The sequence below is a fragment of the Drosophila montana genome, unplaced genomic scaffold (genome assembly GCF_035044405.1).
Source record: "Drosophila montana isolate Dmon_TW-CO22-7 unplaced genomic scaffold, ASM3504440v1 contig_3733_1, whole genome shotgun sequence".
NCBI classification, from domain to species: domain Eukaryota; kingdom Metazoa; phylum Arthropoda; class Insecta; order Diptera; family Drosophilidae; genus Drosophila; species Drosophila montana.
This window is the reverse complement of record NW_026998620.1, coordinates 9,102,051-9,127,117: the sequence shown is the minus strand read 5'-3', so window position 1 is coordinate 9,127,117 and position 25,067 is coordinate 9,102,051. Positions and strand designations below refer to the sequence as shown.

At 39.6% G+C, this 25,067-nt stretch overlaps 6 protein-coding genes across 9 annotated transcripts; 5 read left to right on the top strand and 1 right to left on the bottom strand.

The window, feature by feature from the left end:
• The first annotated feature begins 195 nt into the window (after positions 1-195).
• tws (protein phosphatase 2 regulatory subunit tws) lies at positions 196-12,366 on the top strand. 2 transcript variants are annotated; one of them, XM_064694945.1, is made up of 5 exons: positions 196-503; positions 3,903-4,094; positions 10,323-10,474; positions 10,538-11,341; positions 11,399-12,366. In XM_064694945.1, the coding sequence occupies exons 2-5, from the start codon at positions 3,938-3,940 to the stop codon at positions 11,765-11,767; spliced, it is 1,482 nt and encodes a 493-aa protein (XP_064551015.1). In that variant the 5' UTR covers positions 196-503; positions 3,903-3,937; the 3' UTR covers positions 11,768-12,366. The 2 variants fall into 2 exon arrangements, with proteins under 2 accessions (XP_064551015.1, XP_064551016.1); XM_064694946.1 differs by lacking the exons at positions 196-503; positions 3,903-4,094 and adding exons at positions 4,277-4,436; positions 5,349-5,889.
• Positions 12,367-14,536: 2,170 nt separating this feature from the next.
• Positions 14,537-18,033, top strand: knk (protein Skeletor knk). Of its 2 annotated transcripts, none has more exons than XM_064694938.1 (6): positions 14,537-14,758; positions 15,584-15,806; positions 15,890-16,237; positions 16,303-16,856; positions 16,912-17,134; positions 17,199-18,033. In XM_064694938.1, the coding sequence occupies exons 1-6, from the start codon at positions 14,593-14,595 to the stop codon at positions 17,836-17,838; spliced, it is 2,154 nt and encodes a 717-aa protein (XP_064551008.1). In that variant the 5' UTR covers positions 14,537-14,592; the 3' UTR covers positions 17,839-18,033. The 2 variants fall into 2 exon arrangements, with proteins under 2 accessions (XP_064551008.1, XP_064551009.1); XM_064694939.1 differs by lacking the exon at positions 14,537-14,758 and adding an exon at positions 15,471-15,532.
• A 684-nt stretch (positions 18,034-18,717) lies between these two features.
• m-cup (mann-cup) lies at positions 18,718-21,736 on the bottom strand. The gene is made up of 6 exons (XM_064694942.1): positions 21,526-21,736; positions 21,251-21,478; positions 20,710-21,032; positions 19,481-20,655; positions 19,289-19,417; positions 18,718-19,228 (listed from the first exon to the last, which is right to left on the bottom strand). Exons 2-6 carry the CDS (start codon positions 21,430-21,432, stop codon positions 19,004-19,006), a joined length of 2,034 nt encoding a protein of 677 aa, XP_064551012.1. The 5' UTR covers positions 21,433-21,478; positions 21,526-21,736; the 3' UTR covers positions 18,718-19,003.
• Positions 21,737-22,369: 633 nt separating this feature from the next.
• Positions 22,370-23,072, top strand: Det (Deterin). The gene is made up of 3 exons (XM_064694953.1): positions 22,370-22,585; positions 22,645-22,824; positions 22,892-23,072. Exons 1-3 carry the CDS (start codon positions 22,454-22,456, stop codon positions 23,021-23,023), a joined length of 444 nt encoding a protein of 147 aa, XP_064551023.1. The 5' UTR covers positions 22,370-22,453; the 3' UTR covers positions 23,024-23,072.
• Positions 23,073-23,114: 42 nt separating this feature from the next.
• Smug (Single-strand-selective monofunctional uracil-DNA glycosylase) lies at positions 23,115-24,370 on the top strand. 2 transcript variants are annotated; one of them, XM_064694950.1, is made up of 3 exons: positions 23,115-23,563; positions 23,624-24,152; positions 24,240-24,370. In XM_064694950.1, the coding sequence occupies exons 1-2, from the start codon at positions 23,252-23,254 to the stop codon at positions 24,149-24,151; spliced, it is 840 nt and encodes a 279-aa protein (XP_064551020.1). In that variant the 5' UTR covers positions 23,115-23,251; the 3' UTR covers position 24,152; positions 24,240-24,370. The 2 variants fall into 2 exon arrangements, with proteins under 2 accessions (XP_064551020.1, XP_064551019.1); XM_064694949.1 differs by lacking the exon at positions 24,240-24,370 and having other exon boundaries at positions 23,624-24,238.
• On the top strand, positions 24,315-25,062 carry LOC135437107 (tRNA-specific adenosine deaminase 2). The gene has a single exon (XM_064694952.1). It carries the CDS (start codon positions 24,400-24,402, stop codon positions 24,880-24,882), a length of 483 nt encoding a protein of 160 aa, XP_064551022.1. The 5' UTR covers positions 24,315-24,399; the 3' UTR covers positions 24,883-25,062.
• Positions 25,063-25,067: the final 5 nt, after the last annotated feature.

Below are 25,067 nucleotides of genomic sequence, written 5' to 3'. Positions count from 1 at the left end.
ATTTTCTTACAAATTTGGCATATGTAATTAAATTCGTTTAAGCTGTGCCCCACTGTACACGTTAGTAGAAATCATAGGCCGCACATTCGCTGGGCGACGCATGCGAGTTTAGTGCTAATTTTAACGACGCCGCGTTGACTGTTTCGCTTTTGCGGTTTTTTGATTTGCGTCCAAGTTGGGTAAAATTTAAATCAGTTTTAGTGCCTTTGTCAAGCTCACGGCGTATGTGTGTATGTGCTATACGCGCTTGGCTCTCCTTTTCAAGTTCAATTTAAAAAGTGCAAGTGATCATAAACAATAAAAACGGTTGATAACAGCAAGAAGATTACCGTTAACTGTTACACATACAACTTTGGGCAATAGCAAAACAAACCACACTTAAACCTAACACAAACCCAATACAAAAGAAAAAGACAAATTAACATAAAAGAGCAACAAATGATAAGACGAAACAGGCGATAAAATCGATTCAATTGTAACGCATCATCTGGCAGTTACTTCAGGTAGTTTACAATTTGAAATATGACTGAAAGGTTTTTATAAGTAAGGGCAAATCCAATAAATGGTATACAAGAAAATATATTCAAAAATGCAAATTAGTTTTTTGTGATTTTGCTGTTTTAGCTTTTAGAGATCTGTTTTAACATTTGGCTTATGTGCGCGTGTGATTTTGTCACTTTTTTTCTCCTTTTTTATGGCAATACAGCTGTTTCAATATGTATTGCCGTCAAAAACCAAAAAAAAAAAGTAGCAATAATAAATAAAAAAAAAAACGTTGCCAAGTTTCGCCAAACTGCGGTAAAACTCGCTAATAAGTTATGTGCGGATCTGTTATAAGTTCCTACGTAGCTTTGTGCATTTAGTTTCATATATGCGTATGTGTGTGTGTGTGTGTGTGTGTGCGTGTGCATAATGATATCATATACACAGTACATAACAAAGGTAACCCCATACCGTTTTAGAGCCCAAGCCCCGTACAGCTTACACCTCCCCTCCCGCCTTTTTAGACGCTACGTCGCTTTGTACGTGCGATCCAAGTTTTAGTTGTTGACGTTCTTGGCGGCTTTTGAGGTTAACAACATTGTTTCACTAAAAAGCAGCAGCAACAGTTGTATTTGCCATAAAAATTCAAAAAGTAAATTCATTGTATAACAACAATTAATGGCAGCTATTTTGTCACTAGCTAAGTTCTATGCCAAAAAATATTTGTTTAAGCTGTTTGCATCAATTACAACAAATTCATTCAAATTGCTTGGCTAAACAAGCGCGACACGCGCTTTTATCTGAGTCCATAATGATAACTGGCATGTAATTTGTTTAGCTTAAGACCTGTCAATAGTATGTGCGCAATACACCTCAAAAGCCATTTTATTTTTGTCAAAAGCTTAATTAGTTTCGGCATTTATTTATTTAGTGCATTAATTAGACGAACAGCTCACACAACATGATAAGAAACAATATTGGCCCATCGATTTACGCATCGATATTTGTTGTTATTATCTGTCGCTGGATATGATATTGCCACCGGCAAAAGTAGATCTCGCCTTCTGCCTTACTTTATCCTTATCATTGACTGTCGGTGGAGCCGGGGGGAGGTCATAACTGATTGCGAAACATACGTACATAGGTACATCCTGGTTTACAGACAATTTGGCACACGCTCTGATGAAATTGTCTAAATATAAATGATTCTATTCTCTCCCACTCACTTTAAAAGCACATTTAACTTGCCCGAACTGAGAGTGGATTGACATGTTTAAAGGTAGCATCCAAAAATATTTACACACACGAGAACATACGCAAAGCGGCTGGGGGGACAGGAGTCGGTCTCGTGTTGCACGTGCGGCTGGACTTTCAAATTGTCGTCCTGCCTATTTTTAGGCGCCCCGGTCGCAGTTTCTGTTGTGTGTGTATGCCTGTGAGTGTGTGTGTTTGCTAACGAATTTTCAGCATTTCCTTCACATTCTTTTAAAAATAAACAAAACTGAAACTGGGGGCTACCTTCAATGTTTGTATTATTGCTAAGCAATATATAAATATGTACAATGTACATACGCACACACATATGTATAAATAAAAATAATTTAATTTTGGTTTTTATTCGTTTTGTTTTTCTCGTTTTCCTTCCGTTGAGTTTGCTCTGATCGCAATCTCTTGTCTTTTGCACTTCACCACATTTTGAGAAACATATTGGTAACATATCGAAACTCGATATACCCTTCCTTGCTAATTGGGCAAGTTGTTTTTGTGAGGTACCAGAATTAATTAAGCTGTCACTAGGCATAAACACCCTATAGAAGAGTATCAATATGGGGAAATATATGTGTAGGAATAACTTTATATGCATTTATAAATTTATCATTCAATTTTAATTATTTCCATGTTTACAATTTTTACTTCATCTAGAGTAAGATGTAAAATCCCAGAGTTATCCGTAGACATCTTATTTTCTTAGCCTTTAAGTACATGATCCGAGTTCCTTAGATGTATGAAACTCCAAATTGGGGTCTAAAGTTTCTACACACGTATATTTGGTAAAAAGTGCAGACCTCAATATCAAAGATTTTAACAATATCAAAGATTTTAACGAGGCTGGTTTTTTCATGTTACAAATTTAGTTACAAGTGCATAGGATGCAACTGTGGAAGCGTATAGAAAGAGAGAAAACAATGACAGCATAATTTGCTATTTCTTAAAAATTTGCCGCTGTTTGTTTTGTTTTGTGGATGTGACTAAGGCAAACAGGGAAAAGAAAAAAAAACATATACATTTTGTATTTGTATTTCTGAAATTCAACTTAACAAATTTGGCTGTCGTTGTTGTTTTTAATTTTGCATTGTGCATGTTTAATTTTGAACTTCAATGACATTTCACATTTCCCCAGTCGATATTCTAACGACGCCAATTTCTAGAGCTCTTGTAAGGAAAAAACAATTTTCCCTAAATTCACTTAATGCGTTGGCCACGCGCTTACTCACGTTTCCCAACAACACATTGAGACGTTGGCCCATTAATTGGATTAGAATCCCATGTTGGCTATTTTCTTTTCTTTTGTATTTTGTCTTTTTTATACGTTGTTTTGTTGTTCATCTTAGGGCGCATGCCTCGTATCAACTTGTTGCATTTAAGACACACTCCCATACTTAAGTGTGCCTCCCTTAAGTCAATTTTTCACTCTGAAGCTTTTCGGAGACTTTTTTTATATAATAAATATTTGAATTGCCTTTTAGCGATTTTCGTAATTGTTGATTGGAATTTTTAACAATTTTTTCATATTTACCTAGTCATATTGATCTAATTTTTAATGTTTAGCTTTTAAATATATTAAATACCTTTTATTGCGATACTTTATAAAAGGTTAAGCAATCAACTTTCTTATTTGGATACATAGTTCCTTTACGAATAATTAATCATTAAAATATGGCACATTAGCGCTTAACCGACGTCAGACACACCTCTAGACGTACCGAGTTCTGACTTAGGGGGCTTTAAAATTTGCCCAGCAGATGGGGAAGTTGTTTTTGGATTTGGTAAGCGGCGTGCACGTAAACGTAATGTCCAATGTAAACAAACGACAGACACATTTGCACAATTAATTTGTGTGCAAAATCTAGAAAGAAAAATAAATCTAGTCGGCGACATTTGCGTGATAAGTGCAAGTGGGCAGAAAGAGAAATCCAGTGCGAGGGAGAGCGCAAGAGGATCGCACGCCGGGGACAGGTGTTAATTGCCTGACAAATTGAAAAACACGAAATCCGCTCATGTGCTAAGGCCTAAAGTGACCAAGTTTTAAGTAAATATCCATTATACAATACGTCTGATTGTGTGTGTTTCAGTGTATTTGAGTGCGATTGTGCTTCAAAATGAATGTTAATAGATTCGATCATTTTATTCATTTACAGCTCGCAAACTGTAGCAGCAAAACACAGACGTCAAAATGGGTCGATGGGGTCGACAAAGTCCAGTGCTGGAGCCGCCTGATCCACAGCCACCACCTATACCGCCGCGCACATTCATGCGACAATCGAGCATTACAAAAATTGGCAACATGCTTAATACGGCCATCAATATAAACGGTGCCAAAAGGCCGCAAAGTAAGTTACTTCGTCGTATATTTATGTTTGAATATTTAGCGCGCCATGTACGAATAAATATGCGACAACCCAGACAGCTGTAGAGTATCGCATTATAGAGCACTGAAAATGCACATTGACCAACACTGCAGGAATGCGCAACGCCGTTCGTTTCCGGCAGTTTTAGTGGCCTGAAACTGCTATTGTAAAGTGCGAAATTTGCAATACATTTTGTACTTCCATTTTTATGTTGAAATTTTCAAAACAAATTAGTCATAAATTAAGTTGAAATTGTTAACAACGCGTTTAAGTGTTATTGCCGCATTGAAATTGTATTATTGCAATGATGTACATAGTTTAAAAGTGCGTAAATCTTGGCCGCCGCTGCCGCATTTTGCAAAAACGACGACGCAACGCAGCGACGACGGCGGCGACGAAGCAGTGCATCAAAAGAGGCGGCAAAAACTGGAAGAAGAAGCAGCTGAACAGAGCAGCATTAGAATCTCGGTTTTTTTTTCTTTTTTGCCATATTTGTCATACGAGCTCAACATCGAGCACAATACTGAGCTGATAATCTTTGTCGTGACGCGTTAGCCTGTGCAGTGTTTAGCCAAAACAAATATATAAAAATAAAGAAAACATTAAGTACGAGGCGCATTTTAATCGAATATTGATTGTGCGTTGTCGCCAGCGACGCCGTCGGTTCTGTCAGCGCGCTTTTATAACAAAGCAACGGTTCAACACGCCAAAAGCTGCAACTGAATGTCAAAATAAATATGAATATGCAATTCGTGCTGTAAGATTTAGTGCTAAACAAGGAATATATATTTTGAAGGTTAGATTGTAAAGAAATACATGTGTATATACTTGCGAAGAAAATGCGATAAAACAGAGCGCAAGGCGTAAGGCGTTAGGTAAACGCGAAGAGAAGACGTCTACACGGCGATTTGTTGGTGTTTGTTTTGTGCCACAAAATAAATAATATTAATCGCATTGTTTAGCAAATATGCGGGAGCGTTAATATCGTTTTACAGTGTCTCGTTTATCACTTGTAGTGCTCTGTTCCCGCGATTCGCCTAGAATAGTGCAAAGTAATTTCGAGATAACTTTTGGCACAACCACCGGCTGAACGAACACACACACACACACACACAAATATAGACGAAGGCCTTGCGGCTGCCGTTCCTGCTGCTGCTGCTCGTCGCCGCCGCCGTCGCTGTCATCGCTATGAAGCTGTCGGCGTATGTACAAAAGAAAAACTCCCATACTTTGCAGTTTCTTCCCCACATGTCGTCGACGTCGTTGTCGTCACCAGTAAATACGTATACGTGCTTAAGTTGTGCTAAGCAGCGACTGTAGGAACAAAAAGCAGAGAGGAAAAAAACAATATACATATTTATATATATATAAACCAAACAACAACAAGAAAAAGGGCAGAAACAAAAGCTACGAAAGTTAAGCACTTTGGTTTTGTCTTTTGCTTTTGCTTTCCGTTGTGTTCGTCGTTTCTCTTTTGTATGCCAAGCTCAACTCCTTTGAAAAAAGAAACCGCGCTCAACACTCCTCCACATCAACAACACCAACAACAATAAAAAACGCACGTTTCCCAACACACGCACATAAAAATAGTAGACCAGAGAGCGTTTAGAGTGGTAGAGAGTGAGTTTGAGAGCGCAAAAGCAACTCCTTGGCCTTATTATTTTTGTTGTGTGCGATTGGTTGCGTTGCTGTTGTTGTTGTTGCTGCTGCTTTTGAGTGCTGCCTCCTGCTAACTTGCGCGCGCCGTTCAACGAAAGCTGTTCAACTGTCATGGCCGGTAAGTTGTTTTAATTCTGCTTCGTCTTCTTGTCGGAATACTTTCCTACACACATGCAAATGTGTGTGTGTTTGTGCATGTGATTGGATTTGAATTTTGATTTTTGCATTAAATTGTTGCAGCACAGCGTTTAAACAAATTATACACGAAGTAAACAAATGTAGGAAAAAATAGCCGAGCTCTAGTTTATTAGTACATAAACAACTCTGTCTATCAGTTGGCATTGATCTTTGCAATTGAGCGAGAGTCAAAAATTGCCCCTGCTACGTGCACGATATATTATATAGTAGGCAGAAAAAAAAATACTAAACCAGATGTGCGCGCATTCATACCTATAAAGTAGGCAATTTGTGAGAATGTATGAGTGATATTTGATCACAAAAAGATTGGCTGTTTTTGCCTCTAATGCAATTTTAGTCATTTGCTATCATTTTTATTTTCGCTTTAAACCCCATACTTGCACCCTGGCTGATATAACTGATAGAAAATTACTAACTGCTCAATTGCATTTGCAATATTTAAAAAGCCAAACAGTATAATTAAATCATAAGCAATTGCGCAAATACAGACATTGGGAGCACGGTCAACAAATAGATAGATACATAATATATATGACAAATATATGCATATAGATAAATTTGTATCTGTATCCTATATTGTAGTCACACATTCTGTGTAAATTAAGTTTGATTCAAAAACAAGTTCTCGGTCTGCTTATTGCCCTTAGGCGATTGTCGAGGTAGGCGCGGCCAGACAAACATGACACAAAGTTTTATTCTCTGCAATACAAATGCAAACATATATTGACTGCAATCAATGTTAAAGTTTTAACGAACTTTTATGTACACATTTTGTGAAATGCACTTCAACAAAGTTTGTGCGGCAGGATTTACAGCTAAGATAGAAATAGAGAGAGAATAAGAACACCACTTTTACAAGAAATGTTTTCAATTCCTAATTACATTTGTAAAAACAATGAACTTATGAAATATTTTTAAGTGGTTGAAACAAAAGTCTACAAACCGTTATTGTATTTATAAAAACCGCAAAGAATGACGTTATTCTGCTTTATTTCTTTCTTTACGATTTTCAAAAATTTAAGTACGGTTTGTAGACTTTTGCATTGATTTAGTTAAGTAATTGAGAGTAAGAGTTTAAGTGAGCGAGTAAGGAAACAAAGCAGAGTGGTGGGAATTAACAAAGGGAAACTAAAAAAAGGAGGAGGGTGGGGGAAATGGCTATTATTTTGGAACAAACCTCAAAGGAAAATAAAATTGATCTTTTATTATCATTGGTAGAACCTACAAGCATTAAACCTATTAGCTTCCAGTTACTCTCTTTTTGACTGACTGCCTGACTAAATCACTGAATGAGTGTCTGAACGATGATCAACGCGTAACCCAAATCGATGCTGAAACTTCCTTTAAAATTTAAAAAACAATAAAGAAATGCAATGTCAACACAAAGTTGGCTAGTTGGTTGCTGGTTCAACCCCACGATAAGGCGAAAAACACAATAAGTATTTTTTAATATATGCAGGAAAATGAATAAAAACAACTTTCTTAGCTGATACAACAGCGTTGCGCGTGGGGGGGGGGGGGGGGGCGGTTACGTGGATACCTGGTGAACACTACCGGGAAATAGTAGTTATAAATATATTATAAATACTATCAGACCACTGTCATTTTGTTCATAAAATGGTTTCTCTGCCTAATGTGTTTAATTACGCAGTCATCTAGTCACAAAGAACCGCTCGGCATCTTAAGAAATTGGAGCCTCCGGGCTTATGGCCGAATGGGTTACGTTCACTCAGCTATGCCTCCAACTAACATGTACACGAGAAGGCACACTCACATCAACCTGCTGTTAGTGTATTTTCAATAGAAATTGTATTTCCTCCGCCCTCGTTTTAGCTTCTATTTATCGAGACACAGGCAGACAATCATGAGAGGGCGCTTGGCTCTAGGTCGTTCGTTCCAGGACGGCGGGTTTGCCGTGGTTGTCGTGACATCGCGTGGTTGTGTTAAATAATTGTGTCAATATTTGAGTAACATTTAGTTGGCTTACGAGAATGAATGTGTGTGCGTGTGTTTTTGTGAGTTCGCTGAGGCATAATAAATTGGACTAAAAACCAAAAATCTGTTCCGATTATATTAATAGACATACCAAAATAAGCTCTCGTAATGCCAAGCACTAAACCATTCAAGGTTGCCTAGTTTTAAAAGTTAAACAGTCGGCTTTAAAATATGTACGTATGTATGTAATAGGGAGCTTACACATATCTATATTTTTGGCTATTATCCACAAACAGGAACAGATGTATCTTTGATCAGGTCCCTGGGTTCGACTTTTTTAATGCTGTTGTTACACAAAAAAGACCTGCTTGCTGCAGAATCTCTAATCATATTTGTCATCTGATCACTTGCCAGGACAGTAATTTGTGCATAATATTAAGTCCCTGAACTTCCATACAGGCTTGCAAGGAAAATTATCAAGTAAAAGTGGTCAAGTCGCGAGATACCCTAGGACTAGGAGATACCTTGAACCCTGCGACGAACAATCTTCACAAACATTCCAATTTCCTTCATTCCTTCCTTCGTCTGTATTTATAGCCCGATCCTTATGAAATATTCAGGGTATATACATATGTGGCAAAGCCTTATATATATATATATATATATATATATATATATATATATATAAATGTTTTAGGTCTGTATATACTATTAGATATTTGGTGTCTCTTAATTTTATAATAATCGAATAATGCTTAAAAAATTCAGATTTAAAAATCGATCAGAATGATAGACTAGTATTGCGTACGGTATACGGAATATAATCGAGCAGCTGGCTTGATGGGCAAAGCCAGTTTGAATCAGCTCATCCTCCTAATCGAGACTACTTTATCCGGCCGGAGATGCTTCTTCCTGCCTGGTACAGGCACTTGCGCAAAAGCTTTATACGCTTTTTACCCATTTTCAATGGGTTCGGGGTGAAATAATATATATGCACTCTCGTTTAGAACCCTTCTTTCCCAAATTAGCTAATAACTCTTTACATATTTGTTTATTTTAAATATAAAAGAGAAATAGTAATTTTTGGTTTGCCCTCGTTTACGGATTATTGTCTAAAACTTGGGACATGTTTAGTTGCCTTGACCCGGAAAACAGTCTGCCGCCACGTTTTGCGTGTGCGTGGTGCTGTTTAATTTGTTGTTATTGTTTGTGGCTATCTCATGGGTATAAAATATATGTGTATATTCAATTCTAGCTATTGTGTGCATTCTGGTTTTGCAATTACATAGCTTTAGCACTTTCAGTTCAAACTAAGCACAAAGAAATGAGTTCAATGACTGCCAAACTGTGCGACCGGGTCGTTGGGTCGGTGGGTGTTCGTATTGGCAACGTAATCGTTACGAATGTCAGCAAATATAAGGCCGGACCATATAATTGACTGACTGACTGATCCCATTATTGTCAATGGAGCGCAGCTCGGGTTCGTCAATCAAATCATGACGTCGCCAGTGGCGCTTTGAAAAGCCATGTATTGTAATCAGCATAGAGTGCCAGGCAGAAAAATGTTAAACAGAAAATCTCCTGGCAGAGCACATGAACATTTCGAAGGAGCATCAGCAAATAAATTACGACTTGAATATACCCAGTAATCAATAAAAAATATTAATTATTAAATGTCGTAACAGTATGAAAGTATACAACCCTTTACAGTATAACATATACATATATTCTTGATCCGGGCCACGAGCCATAGAAACTGATCACCAAAAACCAATTTATATTTGACTTCTGTCACAGGAAAAGTTGGTCAAAAATTAAGTTATTGTAGACAACTACGCTGTGTGGCTAACTATAAAAATACATCGTACATTTGCTATACATATTATTATAATACTTAGCACCCCTTGTGTAGCCTTTTTCATTTATGTTTTACATGAGGTATTCGATGGTATCAAGCTCTATGTGAAGTGCACAGAAACGGGATGATGAAATGTATGAAAAATAAGAGTCAAACACATTTTGGAAATGAAAACCTTATGCAGTACGTTTACACAACGTGCAGCAATCGCAAAAAGTGGCTGGCAAACAGTGCAGAAAGGAGCTGAGCATATATATTATTGTGTGTGCATGAATAAGGCTCTTATATTCTGTTGACCAGCGGCAGTGCTTAAAGCAATTTAAAGCCAAAAGCTGACAGTGGCTGGAAATGGCGTCATTAGTAAATATTTAAGCAGGGCAGACGTCATCGTTGTCCTCTGGCAGCTACAGCTAAAGCTATTGATTGTGTCTGGGCGAGAGCGAAAATCAAATGTGGCAAGCACTTATTTCGAACTTTTAGTTAGGCAATGGGATGTGACGGGAAATTGTGAAATTGAATATTGTGTCTTATTTTTCATGTTTCACTCTTTTCGTCGACAGGTAATGGAGAGGCGTCCTGGTGCTTCTCACAGATCAAGGGCGCCTTGGACGATGATGTCACTGATGCGGATATCATATCCTGCGTGGAGTTCAATCACGATGGCGAGCTGCTGGCCACGGGCGATAAAGGAGGTCGCGTCGTCATCTTTCAGGTGAATAGAAATTAAAGTTATTTATTATAAAATTGTTTGTTTTAATTAATTTTTTGATTTCAGCGTGATCCCGCCTCGAAAACCGCCAATCCGCGACGCGGTGAATATAATGTCTATTCGACATTCCAATCGCACGAGCCTGAATTTGATTATCTTAAATCGCTGGAAATCGAGGAGAAAATCAATAAGATACGATGGCTGCATCAAAAGAATCCCGTGCACTTTTTGCTGTCCACCAATGATAAAACGGTAAAATTATGGAAGGTCAGTGAGCGCGATAAGTCGTTCGAGGGCTACAACACAAAAGAGGAGAACGGTCTGATTAGAGATCCACAAAATGTAACCGCCTTACGAGTTCCTTCAGTGAAGCAAGTACCGCTTATGGTGGAGGCCTCGCCACGTCGCACCTTTGCCAATGCACACACCTATCACATCAATTCAATTAGCGTTAATTCTGACCAAGAGACTTTCCTATCGGCCGATGATTTGCGTATTAACCTCTGGCATCTGGAGGTGGTCAATCAGAGTTACAATATTGTTGACATCAAGCCAACCAACATGGAAGAGCTAACGGAAGTCATCACCGCAGCCGAATTCCATCCGACCGAATGCAATGTGTTTGTCTACTCCAGCTCCAAGGGCACAATACGATTATGTGATATGCGCTCGGCGGCGCTTTGCGATCGCCATAGCAAACAATTCGAGGAGCCCGAAAATCCAACGAATCGTAGTTTCTTTAGTGAGATTATAAGCTCCATAAGTGATGTCAAGCTAAGTAACTCAGGCCGCTACATGATCTCCAGAGACTATTTAAGCATCAAGGTGTGGGACTTGCACATGGAGACAAAACCCATTGAGACTTATCCGGTGAGTCACCAAACTTGTTTCACCTGAGTTTAATTATAATCATGTGTCTCCTTGCAGGTTCATGAATATCTACGCGCCAAGCTGTGCTCGCTGTATGAGAATGACTGTATCTTTGATAAGTTCGAGTGTTGTTGGAATGGCAAGGATAGCTCCATAATGACCGGCAGTTACAATAACTTCTTCCGGGTCTTTGATCGTAACTCGAAAAAGGATGTCACGCTGGAGGCATCCAGGGACATTATAAAGCCCAAGACAGTCCTTAAGCCACGCAAAGTTTGCACTGGCGGCAAACGAAAGAAAGATGAAATCAGCGTCGACTGTCTGGACTTCAATAAGAAAATCTTGCACACTGCTTGGCATCCCGAGGAGAATATCATCGCTGTGGCCGCGACTAATAATCTGTTCATATTTCAGGACAAATTTTAGCTAAAACTACTATTGCAAGCATTGTACACATCCACGCCAATTACTAGGGCCTCGGCACAGCCTTGGCAACAGTGGCAACATTCGCCTCATTTAAATGTTTATTCGATTGGTTTGTTTCAAAAGCGCTATCAAATTTCCCATAAACTGTTTGCCTAATGTTTTTCCAGGACCCTTACACACACACACACCCATGTACACATATATACACTCACTTACATATAAACACATACACATAAATGCCATAGCAAAAGCTTTGTAACATTTTTCCTTAGTGGTACAAGATAAATAAACATTTTTTATACATAGATAAAATTAAAAAAATGGTGAAGCAGAAATTTAATTTTCATTGTAGCGTAATTAAAGAAACAATCGAATTATCCAACGTAGTGCCCCCAAGATTTTTTATATGTATACATAATTACGCGCCCAAGTATTTCTAATAAACAAAAAATATTAACATTAAAAAAACACACACACACACACACAAAATGCATATTGTAATACCAAGCTCGTTCGTTTTATGTTCGCTTGTTAAGTTTAAGAACAAAATCGGAAATCATAAAGTTGGACACAAAAGTTGTGCGCTTTGTTTTGTTGTATATTTCTATATTTTCGTTTTCGATCAAGTTCATTCCATGCTGTTAAAAACGAAAAACAATTTATATAGCTCACATACCTCTTAATATATAATTCTAAATCTCAATAAAAATCAACTCCAGCGCATGCCTTTTCCCTCCCCTTCTCTGTTATCACTCATGAGAATCACGCAAAACATAATTAAAATGCTCATTCTAAAAACTTAAATTTAATCTAAAAAAAAAAGGAAACAAAAAAACTTAATTCAAACTAAAATAAAGTATAAATATGCAGTCTTACAAATAATGCATATTTATGAGAAAGCTTATAAATCACAACCTAAGTTAAACTTCTAATTAGTGCTCTCAATTTCTATAATTTAATGTCTTACTAAAAGCCCACTTATTTTTTACGCTACGTTATAAGCTAAGTATTTTTATTTTTAGTTACACTTTGCGTGCATGCGTCCAAGACCAACAATTTCAACATATAGCCAGAAACCTCCCTCACCTGCTCATTACGGCTCCGACCCTGATCTGGTGGATTTTCTTTTCATAACTCTACAGTCATATTTGTTTTGTAAAGTTTATTATCCATAATTCAACTTGTTGACCGTCCCGTCATGCACAACCGGTTGACTTTCTTAGGTTATCTAGCGTCTAGTGTTAACAAAAGTGTGCGCTAAAATGTTAAATAATAAATGAAGAATATAAATATACATAATATATACAAAAAATAAATATATATATTATGTGTATATATATGAAAAGAGATGGCAGGCATTGAAAGCGAGTTCAAAAGTGGAATGTAAACGCATAAATGATAAAAAAAAATGTGCTTCTTATGAAATAAATTATGTATTAAATAATATGTATTTTCAATGAATTAGTTATACAGTAATAGAAGGCAGGAAGAATAACAGTTACACATATATACATTCATAAGCATTAAGCCCAAAAATAATAAACAAAAAAGGAGGAAAAAAATGATTTGTTTGTAATAAAATTGTGTGAAATTCGTTTACAATTTAAGTGAAAATTCTATTTTTAATACATATAATGTACATTTTGTTTCAGACAAATATAACACACACACACACGCATACATACAAATTGTGCCCACAATTTCTCTACAACAATGATTTAGTTTGCAACAATTTATCGCCTATTTTTTGTTAGGCAACGGACATTTTAATCATAAAATCTGAACACGCCTTTTTGTAAATAAAATCGCAATACAATTTTTGCAGTGAATACACAAGAAAGTTATAATTAAATCCATTCATAAAATGAACTAAAACCCAAGTCGGTAGCACGACTGTTGCGATTGCTAAAAAACAAAAAATAAACAAATAATTGCAATTGATTAGTTATAAAAAGATTTATTGAATTGCTATAAAAATGGTAAATGAAATAAAAGATAAAGTACGAAGTTTAGTTTTGCAAGCAAGAAAATCAACTTGTTGACGGTTGTTTTACTATGAGATGGGCAAAATGTCGTGGACTTATAAACTCCCTCTAGTTCGTCCCTTAAATCAAATTAATAGGAAATATGTATACACTGTAAATTTGTCAAAAACCAATTAATTGTCCATTGTTCTGAAACTGTGATAAGCTTTTTAGTTCGTTTAAAGCTTTTATTTTTAATTTCGATAAAAATGCGAGACCTTAGAAACATATATTTCCCACCTCGTATTTTCCATATAGTGCTAACGAAAAAACCGTTACACGCATAACATGCTGTGTTCATTGCAATGCAGCGCACGCGCGACTTTCAAACTTTGAGCGCGAAAGAGAGCAAGGCTTAGCAACGGCAGAAAGCTGCGCGCAGAAGCAGTCACAAGAAACTCCAAGTTAACGGCCGCTCACCAGTTGATTTTGAGAAGCTTAAACGCGCAGTTCGTTTTGCTGTCGCTGCTACTGCTGTTGATTTTTGGTCGCCGGAGCCGTAACGCAAAACCAGTTTTGGACGATTCAATAATAATAACACAAGCAAAACGCATGCGAATGACGAAACGACCTTAAGAAAAAAGTACGCAACTTCAGAATTCGTCACGGAAGCAAGAAAACTGATGCAAAAGAAAATCAACAAAGAAAATACTTTATTAAAATGATAGTGCGTGCACTTAATTAATAATATTATTTAGAGTGTGAAAGCAGAAAAAACTGAACGAAGCTTAGCTGCGATTATCTACGTGGAACTGAGCGTGGGGAGAGCATAAGTGCGAGAGAGTGCAACGCAAACGCGCAATGACATTGACAAGACAACGCGTTCTTTGTCAGTGCTGCGACTGTGCCGTCCCTATCGCTGCTTGTGGGCGGGCTGCAGCAGCGCTGCGGCAGCGACGCCAACTGCGACAACAACTATTATTGGCGCTTGTGACGCTTTTCCTGTTGGGCTTTAACACAGCTGCATGTGAGTACATATAAGTACATGCATATGTATTTTAGTTTACGTCTACAGCAAAAATCGTAATGAACGGCAAAAGAAAGAGAAACTTTAATGCTTGTTACGTTAAAGAAAAACGCTGGCAACAACAATAACAACAGCAGCGAAAACAAATTCACTTTCGTCGGCAACTAGCGAAACTGGTCTATGCGTGTCTACTGTTGTCTACTGTTGTCTACTGCTGACTGCTGCTGCTGACTGTTGCTGCTGGTTGCCGGTTTCACGGCACTGGGAGATCAGAGACAATGGCTACTGCCACTCTGGCCCAGTGGCAGTAAATTAAATGAAATACCGAAGCATTAGTCACAGCCTCTGCTGTGTGGTTACAATATTGGGCAAAGGGTTTTTATAATTTGTCATGCATAGAAGCATGCAACTCCGTTCGCATACATAATTTTAAAGCTTTATGATGTATGCTAACAGCCAGTACATATATGGAAATCGGCTGGATCGAGCCAGTATATGGAGAAATGATATTATTATTGGTCTACTTTAAGGCTGGTATGGCGACCTTTCGGACCTCGATCCAGTCTCCTATATCATATTGCTCCTAAGCAAGCACAGAAACTGAGTTTTCGTATTAAAAACTTTTTAGTTTTTTCAATATATCTTCAGCAATCTCAGCATTGCTAGTTAGGAGCCTATAAGTAAAATATTGATATAACACTTTTATATTATAAAGTTCCCATGGAAAAAATCCCTTAAAAATTGTATTTTTTCTTGAATCGCAAGTCTTTTTGGGTATATAATCTTCTGCTTGCTTATATTATTTATTGACTTTTCCTTTTTTAGCTGCTGAGGGGGAAGATGAGGATGGTCCGTATCGGGGCAAATATCTGGGCAAGCTGAACTCGTATCATCATCAGGTGTCTGGCGACGTTTACGCCGTCAATGAGTATACATTTCTTATAGTTGGCTTTAATTACGATGGCAACGGTGCGGATACGTTCTTTTGGGCCGGCGCCAGCAATCGACCCGGGCCGCAAGGTTTCATAGTGCCCGATGAGTATGGCAAGTGAGTGAAAACTAGATACATAAACTATCTACATTGTTAATTAATCAAATTTTCTCATTAACCTTATTTACGGCCCACCGCAGAACCAACATTTTGGATCGATATCATAACAAGGACTTTACGCTAACGCTACCCGATCGCAAGAAGATGACCGAGATCCAGTGGCTCGCGGTCTACGATTTGAACAATCAGAACAACTTTGGCGATGTTTATATACCCGAAGAATTCGAACCGCCACGCCCTCAAAACGGCGGCACCTTCTCCAAACGCAACCACAATGTGAGCAGCACCAGCATTGAGATCTTGGACTCAAAGACCATACGCATTAAGGACTTTACATATGATGGGCGCGGCAAGCGCACGTTTTTCTGGACAGGCGTGGGCGCTCAGCCATCGAGTCGGGGCAGCAAGATGCCCGACGAGCGCGGCTAGTGAGTTATCCATATGTGCATTTACCCTCCCAGCTGTTATCTCTAAATTCAATTTTTAACTCCAGCCTCGACCCTATACGCACCTACACAAAAGAAACCATTGAGCTGGAGCTGCCTGGCGACAAGACGATCTTTGACATCGATTGGATAAGCGTCTACGATGTGGCCGACAATGAGAATTATGGGCACGTGCTCATACCGGATGGTCTAAATGTGCCACCATCGCTGGTGAAGATTACGCCGTATGAGTTCTCGTTGCCCAATTGCCGACAGCTGCATAAAGATTTACAAGTGTCGTGGGAGGTGTTCGGGCCGCAGATTACGTTCCAACTTTCCGGTCAGGTGGCACAAACGGATTATATGTCCTTTGGCATCTCGGGCTCGGATGTTTCCAGTCAAATGATTGGTGCGGATGTGGTTGTGGCCTATATAGATGATATCAGGGGCTACACAGTGGACTATAATATCACATCGCTGGCGCCATGCGTACAGGTCCTGGGCCAGAATAAGGGCGTCTGTCGAGATGATGTCGTGGGCGGCCAGGATAGCTTTCAGCTGAACACATACGCCCGCAAGGATGGCATCAATACCATTAGCTTTAGGCGCATACTCAAGTCATGTAGGTGCTCGATTTCTTAATATATGCCTTGGATCACAAGTTCATTTATTTGCAGCTGATGATGGCGACAAGGAAATCTTTCTGGATCGCAGCAACTATGTGATTTGGGCCTTTGGCCAGCTGGACTCCAACAATGAGCCCGCCTTTCATACACACTATCCCAAGAGCGATATAGTCATTGACTTTAACACCACAGAACCAGTTAACGATTGCTTTAGCTTTACAAAACGCATGGAAACTCCAGTGCAGCTATGGGAGCGCACTCGAATCACAGATGCGTAAGCGAAGCTACTCCCTAAATACGGTCAGAAATAACTTATACATATATTTTCTTTTGCATAGCACCGTACGCACTTTTAATGCTTATCTCGGCCCCTCGGGCGGTCTGCGTGGCTATCAGGGCCTGACGGGCCATGTTTCAAGCGGCTTGGCCTGGTACATCAACGGCTATATGATACCAGAACTGTTTCTAAAGCGCGGTTTGACTTATACCTTTAAAGTGCGTGGCGGAAACAATCCACACTCGCCGGAACACTATCATCCACTGGTAATAACGGATGATCCACAGGGCGGCTATGATCGCCTCTCGGATGCCAAGCAGAGCGAAATTCGCGTCCTAGCTGGCGTGGAGTTTACCCGTCGTGGTCGTCCCAAGCCCACCGCTGCGGGTCCACTTTGCTTATCTCGGTATCCGGAGGACTACGATCGTCGCTTGGATGATAACTTTCCCACGTTCAAGAAATTCAATCGCAGCCTTCTAAACATATGCAGTGATGAGCCCCCGGCTCTGCTCGAGATTACGCCCAATATAACGTGGCCCGACACCGTTTATTATAATTCTTTTACGCATGGCAACATGGGCTGGAAGATACACATTGTCGATAGTTATACTAATTTGCGCAACGTTGGCCAATCCTTGAGCACAACGTGGTTGCCAACGGTCACAGTTCTGCTGATGCTTGCGGCTTGGCCGGCGTTTTGAATGTTGACTGCTTTCCTAAATATTGTCGTCTCAAACGATATCCTTAAAATATTCGAATTTTAATTTAAGTCAATCAGTCACAATTTGCAGACGTTGCTGCGTATGCGTGTATGTATGTATTATATCTGCCCATCTTATGTATAAGTATTGTGATTTAAGCACGTTAATAAAGGCAGAGCTTCACATAGGTCAGAAGCAACTCGTCCTGATTAGGCACTGGCCTGGAATCCACGGTCACGTATTGTTAAGTATTTTGAAATACACCAGACTATGCTAAAGAGACGCACAAATAACGTGTTTAAAGGTGATTTTATTTTTATTTGACTGTAAACTGTAAACTATGCATTTATTGATTAGATTCGATTTTAATTCTGCGTATATGTATATATATGTTACATATATACACATATATACTTATATATATATGTACATATGATTCTAAGCTGCAATTGCTGCCATCAACACGCGTCAATACTGACACACAGGATTAATACAATCGTTAATTAAAAAGGAAGCAAGTGGATTGTTAAGCACACACTTGTGGAATTGGGAAGGCAACTTTTTTAAAAGCAGTTTTCATAAGTTAAAGCCAACTAGCGTGGTGAGTTTTTTCATATTGGCCCACTAACATTTTACAATATTGCATTTGGAGTTTAATTTCATTTTGTTAACAAGTGATAAATTAGTTATTCTAGTCGTATGTGTATACAGTTACATAGTATGTATTTGTAAATGTATATATTGATATATATATATATATATATTTCAGGCATATATCAGAATTTAGATAATGTGTGAACATTAGTTGAACATCGGCACAGAACATTTTGTTGTTGCCTTTTTCTCTGTTAGTTTGTAAGTTTACTAAAATATTAATGATTTAGTTTCATCATTTCCTATACAGATTTAATATCACGTTGATCGCTTACACTTTTTGCTTTTGTTACACATTGTTTTTTCATTATTTTTTTTTTGTGTGTTTCGTTATTGAGTTTTCAATTGCTTTTAGCCGAATAATTTAACAATAGTAGAGATAGATAGATATATATAGAATAGACAGACATGAAGTAACAGAAGATACACTGGTAAAATTTCGATATGGCCAAATTAAATACACATATGTTCAAACAATTTTAACAGAGACATGCGTTCAAAAGTTTCCTACTCATGGTTCATGGTTATGCACAAATTGCTCAAGCTGTTTGTGCAACTGATCCTTATAACGGATCTTATGCTTGCTAAGAACCGTCGCACATAAGCACTGCAGCGATACGTAGTTGAGTAGCGGTATGGTGTTGGTGGGATTGGAGGCTATGGAGTCGTAGGGTCGCTTCTCCGCCCGATTCGGTTGGTCAATGTCCGCGCCACACTTAAGCAGCAGGTGCACAATCTGCAAAATTGCATATATATTTCATTGCCCTGTGAAGGGAAATATATGATCTGATCTTACCTCATTGTCGTAGTTGTAAGGCTGGCATGCTACATGCAGGGGCGTTGATTTGGCTTCATTTTTTGTGTTGACGTCTATGCCGCATTCGATGAGCAATTTAATAACATCTGCATTGGGAAACACAGTCTTCTACAAGCATCAATATAATATAGTTAATAATAGCTTTACATCTGTTAAGTGCAATAAACTCACATCAGAAAAATTGTCTTCGGTGATGTAACCACTTTTGATAACATTTAGCCGTGAGGCCCCCAAATGAAGAAGCGTGTCGGCTGTGCTGGCGCTACGCAAGTTACCAAGAACGACCGTCTCGTGGACGGCTTGAAATATTACCTTGTGCTGAGCCTCTGTGTGGACGGTATTGATCAGCAGATAGATGAGATGGGCGAGGCAGCGCAATACACGGTCATAGTTCTCCTGCTGGCGCCGGAAGACGGGACGCACTTGCAACAGCTCCTTGACCTCGACGGCGCTTACGGAGAGCGTACGAAACACGCCCAAGACATCATCAAATCTGGGCAGCAAGTTATCCTGGTGCATGAAGCGAGCGCGTGCATCACTTCGCAAGTGACTCGAGTTTCGCACGTGCAGATCTAACATGAGGCGCACTAACGCCTGGGCAGCAAAACAGGTCTCGAAATGCAATATGGACCAATTGGAGACACGCACCTCGAGCAAAAAGCGCCAGAGATCAATGCAGCGCTGGAGCTGCAAAGAGTCGGCGTATGAGGCACCTCTAAAAGTCAAACGGAACAGCATGTCCTTGTGTGTCAAACCCAATACACGTTCACAAATTAACAGACTTTGCGTGCGCATAGCATCCATATCCGTGGCAATGTTATCAAGCTCCTCTAAAGTCGCAAATTCGACTGCATTTTCATACGCATTCCGTAAAGGTACCTTTGGCTTCTTTTCAATGTAAGGCGTGTAGGCGGCGCGTATGTGATGTGCCATGCGCCAATGGAGGATGCATACGCGAGACTCATTGTGCTCGTCCAGAAATGTTGAGCCCATTAGTTCATGCGCCTCAGCGATGCGTTCCACTGAATAATTTAATTCCTTTTTCAAATAATCAAATATTTGATGAGCGCCCTTAAGGCAGGCAGTTCGCAGCGCATCGTCACCATAGCGACTCTTAGCAAAGGGATCAGCACCCTGCTCTATAAGCATTCTGGTGGTGTCCAGTCGATGCTCCTGTATGGCATAGTGTAGCGCCGTTTTGTCCTGTATGTCGCGTGCATTGATGTCGGCTCCCTTGCGCACCAGATACAGGCAAAGCTGCACGGACTGCACCGAGTTAATTAAGCATGTGCCGCCATTGATATTTGGCTTCTTGATGTCTGCGCCGTTCTCCACGAGAAACTTGACTGTTAAACATGCACAGTGAGCAAACAATAGAAATATGAACTGATTCCACATACCAATATCTGTGTTAGTCATGTAACAGGCACTACGCACTGGCGTTGATCCCGAATCTGATGTGGCATTTATGTCACAGCCGATCCGCACCAGATACTTAACCATGGACAGCTTGCCGGATACGACAGCTGCCCACAGCGGCGAGACATGGTGAAAGCTGTTGTCCTCGGGCACCTCAAAGTGTCCACGCTGCTCAATGTCCGCTTCGCACATGGTTATGAGATACTCGGCAATTACTACTGCGCCACGTTTGCAGGCAATAAAAAGTGGCGCACAGCCATTGCGTTGCTTTCTAACCACCTCGCGTCGGGACTCACGTGAATGCCTGCAAAGAGTAGGAAGTGCGATTAGGATGAAATTTTGTTGGGTACTCAAACTGCTGATAAGGCTGTCTCTACGGCACACAAAAAAAAAGAACAATAGCAACAAAAATATTGATTATACGGTAATTGGTCGCTTAGCGCTTATCACCGGACGAGAAAAACGTACGAGTCAATTTTTGGTAGCGTATATGTAAACATTTTCTATTAACTACATACATACTTTTCGAGCTCATGGCGTAAATGGCGCGGCAAGATAGAGTCCTCGTGGCTGCGTTTACATTCCTCGATGAGCTCATGGTTTAGTTTAGTAATTTCCATTTTGGGACTACACTGCTTGCGTTCGGTGGCCATGGGGCTGGAGTGCCCCTGGAGCTGATGAGTGCCTTCAAGTCTGGAGTTCATTGCCAGTGCACAATTTCATTGCCAAGTGCCAAATAGCGCTCGCGTCCTGTGAGTGCAATTTTATTTAGGTTGCGAATCGTTCCAAGGCCTTACAGTTTTCGCTCTGTGGCCCAAGCACTTTCTTTTTTCTTCTTAATCAATTTTGGTGTGAGAATGTAAAATATAAGCGAGTTTTTGGACCACTGCAGTGCATAATATGTTTAGAATCTGGGTAAAACTCAATAACAAACAATAAACAGGTAACGTTTTCTTTGACTATTTTTATATTTTCATTTATTTAATGTTTATGTGTAGCAAAAAATATACAACAACAAATGACAAAACAGAGTGAACAGCTGTCCCAGGCTGCCAGTGTTGACAAAATCTCTGACGGTGCTGGAAAATTTGCAACCAACAAATTTTAAAATTCACTATGCTTCTGTTTATTAAAAATATTGGCAGGGTCTCCGCGAATATTTTAAACCTAGAATATAAGTTTTCTGCATCCAAAATCATGTTTGCTAGGAGTAAGATATCAACATGTTGAATTTCTTTGCGAAGAACCGACCGTCAATATGAAATTTTTACAGTTCAGTTCGTTCTGTAAGTTAAAGTGTTGTTTTATTTTCTTTCGAATATTTGTAATAATCGATAATTTTAAAGCCTGTTCTAGACCGGAGTCAGTTAAATTCAAATTTAACTCTCAATAAATTTTTTAGATTAGCTTCTATCCAGATTTCTTCTTAAATAATATTCAATATTCAAATTGATTATTTGCCTGACATAATCGAACTTTTTATAAATTTCATTAATCATTATACTAATTGATTATTTGCCTAACATAATCAAACTTTTAATATATTTTATGAATTATTTGTTTCTGTTAATAGCAGACACCTATGTTATTTTCTCTGTTATGCTTAACAGAATATTTTAGGGTTGCCAATCGGCAATAGCGACGCGCTGCGCTTGGGCCCTGTTTGTTTTTGTGTGTGTGTAGAAGAATTTTAAAATAGTTTTAATTTAATAACCAATCTAAGTAATGGATCCAACATCTTTAATGGATGAAACAAAGCTCGACACATTTCGCGAGCTCAATTTGCTGGAAAAGCATCGAGTAGAGAGTTTTAAGGACTGGCCCTTTTCAGCTAAGTCCACATGCAGCATTGGCAAGGCAAGCAAGTTGTGAATCTGGTAGCAAACTATTTTGTTAATATACTAATTATCTTGCAGATGGCTGAGGCGGGGTTCTTTTGGACTGGCACCAAACGTGAAAACGATACGGCTACCTGTTTTGTGTGCGGTAAAACACTAGACGGTTGGGAGTCGGAGGACGATCCTTGGAAGGAACATCTGAAGCACGCTCCGCAATGTGAATTCGTTAAATTGGGCTGTCCAGAAAAGGATTTAACTGTAAGTGCGCAGACGCCACGGACAACAAAGATAACATATACTTATCAGTTCACCGATTTGCTTTTAGGTGGAGCAATTTCTGAAAATATTTTGTACTGTTGTTAACAGCAACATAGAGAAGAATATTAAGCAATTTAAATCGAAATTCGTGAAGGACAATGAAAGCAAGCTGGACGAGTTCACACATACGCTATCTTAAAATAACCATTATGCGCATTTAATATTAATACATATAATACAAAATACAATTCGCTTGTTTGATTAAAAGATAATTCGCAGCATTGGCGCATTTCTTTGCAGCACTGTTGTAAAATTGAATCAGTTGGCAACGCGGCAAATAGTCAGGTGTTAAAATTAGCTAAATTGTTTATAATTTGTAAAATCAAATCGCGGGGTGCACTAAGAAACTTGAAAATTTTTAATTACAATGTTGAAACGAAAGCTGGAGAAGAAGAAAGCGGCAGCACTTGATCTGAAGAAGTCAAAAACAATTCAGCCTGATGCAATAACTTCGGGATTGTTTGTCCAACCGTTTTGGATAAAGTTTTATAAAATTGAATGCCATTTGAATGAGCAACTGGCTACGCTTGGACTGCCCACGGGCATTACATGTACTTACAATCCAGTCGAGTATGCGTCGTCGTTGCATTGTGCTTATTTAAGTCGTTATTTATGTGGACCCAAGCGAGTCATATTTATAGGCATGAATCCTGGGCCAAACGGCATGGGCCAGACAGGCGTAAGTGCGCCCAACAGTTCCTCTAGCTAGGTCACATTAACTGTGCTTGTATATATCTAGGTACCTTTTGGAAACGTTCGCACCGTGCGCGACATTATGCATCTCTCTGGCGAGGTGCTACAGCCGTCTGTGCTGCATCGTAAACGACCTGTTAGTGGATTGAATTGCAAGATTGAGGAGCCGAGCGGTGTGCGGTTGTGGGAGCTGTTTGTGCGTTTGGCTGCCGGCAGTCTAGATACCTTGTCGCAACAGTGCTTTGTCCACAACTTTTGCCCCCTAGCATTCTTCGATGAAGAGGGTCACAACATAACACCAAGCGAGCTGAAAGGCCAATTAAAGCAGCAGATTCGAGATATGTGCTTGGATGCATTAGAGAAGCAGCTGCAACTGTTGCAGCCGCAATTTGTGGTGGCAGTAGGAGAGTATGTTCACAAGGTGCTGAACAGATCGTCTTATTGTAAATCAGTTTCTGTGACCCGCTTACCACATCCAAGTCCGCGGTCGCTCCACAATACTAACTGGTCAGAAAAAGCTCAGACTTTTTTGGAGGAGCAAGATCTAATCAAGTTTATGCGCAATGAGGCGTAAGGTATTTCTTGTTAATTAAGTTAAACAAACAGCAAAATACATCTATAAATAAGATAATTGAATAAAGATATTTTGTATTCCAATAAAGCTATTGGCCAGTGTTACCCTATTGCTGGCGGCCGCGTTGCCAACCATTGTGACGGTGAACAGCTGATATTTGCTTGTTATTTTTTGCTTGCTGTGTCGTGGCGTCGAAGTCTGCTCTGTTTTTGTTTGCCCAAAATTAATTTGAGATATTTCCATGCCAAATGGCCGCGTTTATGGAGGATGCTTTAGTGGAAGCGCGGCGAGCACGTGACGCCGGCGAGGTGCCCGTTGGTTGTGTGTTTGTGCACAACGACAAGGTAATCGCACGTGGCGGGAACGAAGTGAATGTACACCGGAATGCAACACGTCATGCGGAGTTCATATGCATCGATGCCACCTTGGCCTACTGCCGTGAGAAGCGCCTGCCGGCACGCCAGGTGTTCAGCGAAATCAGCGTTGTGGTCACTGTGGAGCCTTGCATAATGTGCTCTGCTGCCTTGCACACGCTGGCCGTCAAGGAGATTATATATGGCTGCGAGAATGATCGTTTCGGCGGCAAGACGGTCATAGATGTGGCTGCCGTGGTAGGTCAGCGGATCAACATAACTGGCGGCGTGCGGTCAGAAGAGGCCATGGCGTTGCTAAAGGAGTTCTACAAAGGCGACAATCCAGCGGCCCCACCAGTAGCAAAGAAGAAGAAATGACTGGCCCGTAGTTAGAAAAAAAGAAACCACTAAACACCGTAGTCACCTTAAGCTTCAGCTCATGTAAACTTTTTTGTATATGTTTTAATTTATTGTAAACTTTAAGCATAGACTAAGCTAAATATGGCGTTCAGAACGTTAGTTTTAATATAAATACAATTACTACGTGAAAAGCAACAACATGT

Coding starts and splice junctions, on each gene's coding strand:
- Smug (XM_064694950.1), top strand. CDS start 23,252: ATGTTGAAACGAAAGCTGGAGAAGAAGAAAGCGGCAGCACTTGATCTG. Junction 23,564..23,623: donor ACGGCATGGGCCAGACAGGC/GTAAGTGCGCCC, acceptor GTATATATCTAG/GTACCTTTTGGAAACGTTCG.
- Det (XM_064694953.1), top strand. CDS start 22,454: ATGGATCCAACATCTTTAATGGATGAAACAAAGCTCGACACATTTCGC. Junction 22,586..22,644: donor CCACATGCAGCATTGGCAAG/GCAAGCAAGTTG, acceptor ATTATCTTGCAG/ATGGCTGAGGCGGGGTTCTT. Junction 22,825..22,891: donor GTCCAGAAAAGGATTTAACT/GTAAGTGCGCAG, acceptor ATTTGCTTTTAG/GTGGAGCAATTTCTGAAAAT.
- LOC135437107 (XM_064694952.1), top strand. CDS start 24,400: ATGGCCGCGTTTATGGAGGATGCTTTAGTGGAAGCGCGGCGAGCACGT.
- tws (XM_064694945.1), top strand. CDS start 3,938: ATGGGTCGATGGGGTCGACAAAGTCCAGTGCTGGAGCCGCCTGATCCA. Junction 10,475..10,537: donor GTCGCGTCGTCATCTTTCAG/GTGAATAGAAAT, acceptor TTTTGATTTCAG/CGTGATCCCGCCTCGAAAAC. Junction 11,342..11,398: donor AACCCATTGAGACTTATCCG/GTGAGTCACCAA, acceptor GTCTCCTTGCAG/GTTCATGAATATCTACGCGC.
- knk (XM_064694938.1), top strand. CDS start 14,593: ATGACATTGACAAGACAACGCGTTCTTTGTCAGTGCTGCGACTGTGCC. Junction 16,238..16,302: donor ATGCCCGACGAGCGCGGCTA/GTGAGTTATCCA, acceptor TTTTAACTCCAG/CCTCGACCCTATACGCACCT. Junction 16,857..16,911: donor TAGGCGCATACTCAAGTCAT/GTAGGTGCTCGA, acceptor ATTTATTTGCAG/CTGATGATGGCGACAAGGAA.
- m-cup (XM_064694942.1), bottom strand. CDS start 21,432: ATGAACTCCAGACTTGAAGGCACTCATCAGCTCCAGGGGCACTCCAGC. Junction 21,033..21,250: donor TTACGCCATGAGCTCGAAAA/GTATGTATGTAG, acceptor TACTCTTTGCAG/GCATTCACGTGAGTCCCGAC. Junction 19,229..19,288: donor CTTACAACTACGACAATGAG/GTAAGATCAGAT, acceptor GCAATTTTGCAG/ATTGTGCACCTGCTGCTTAA.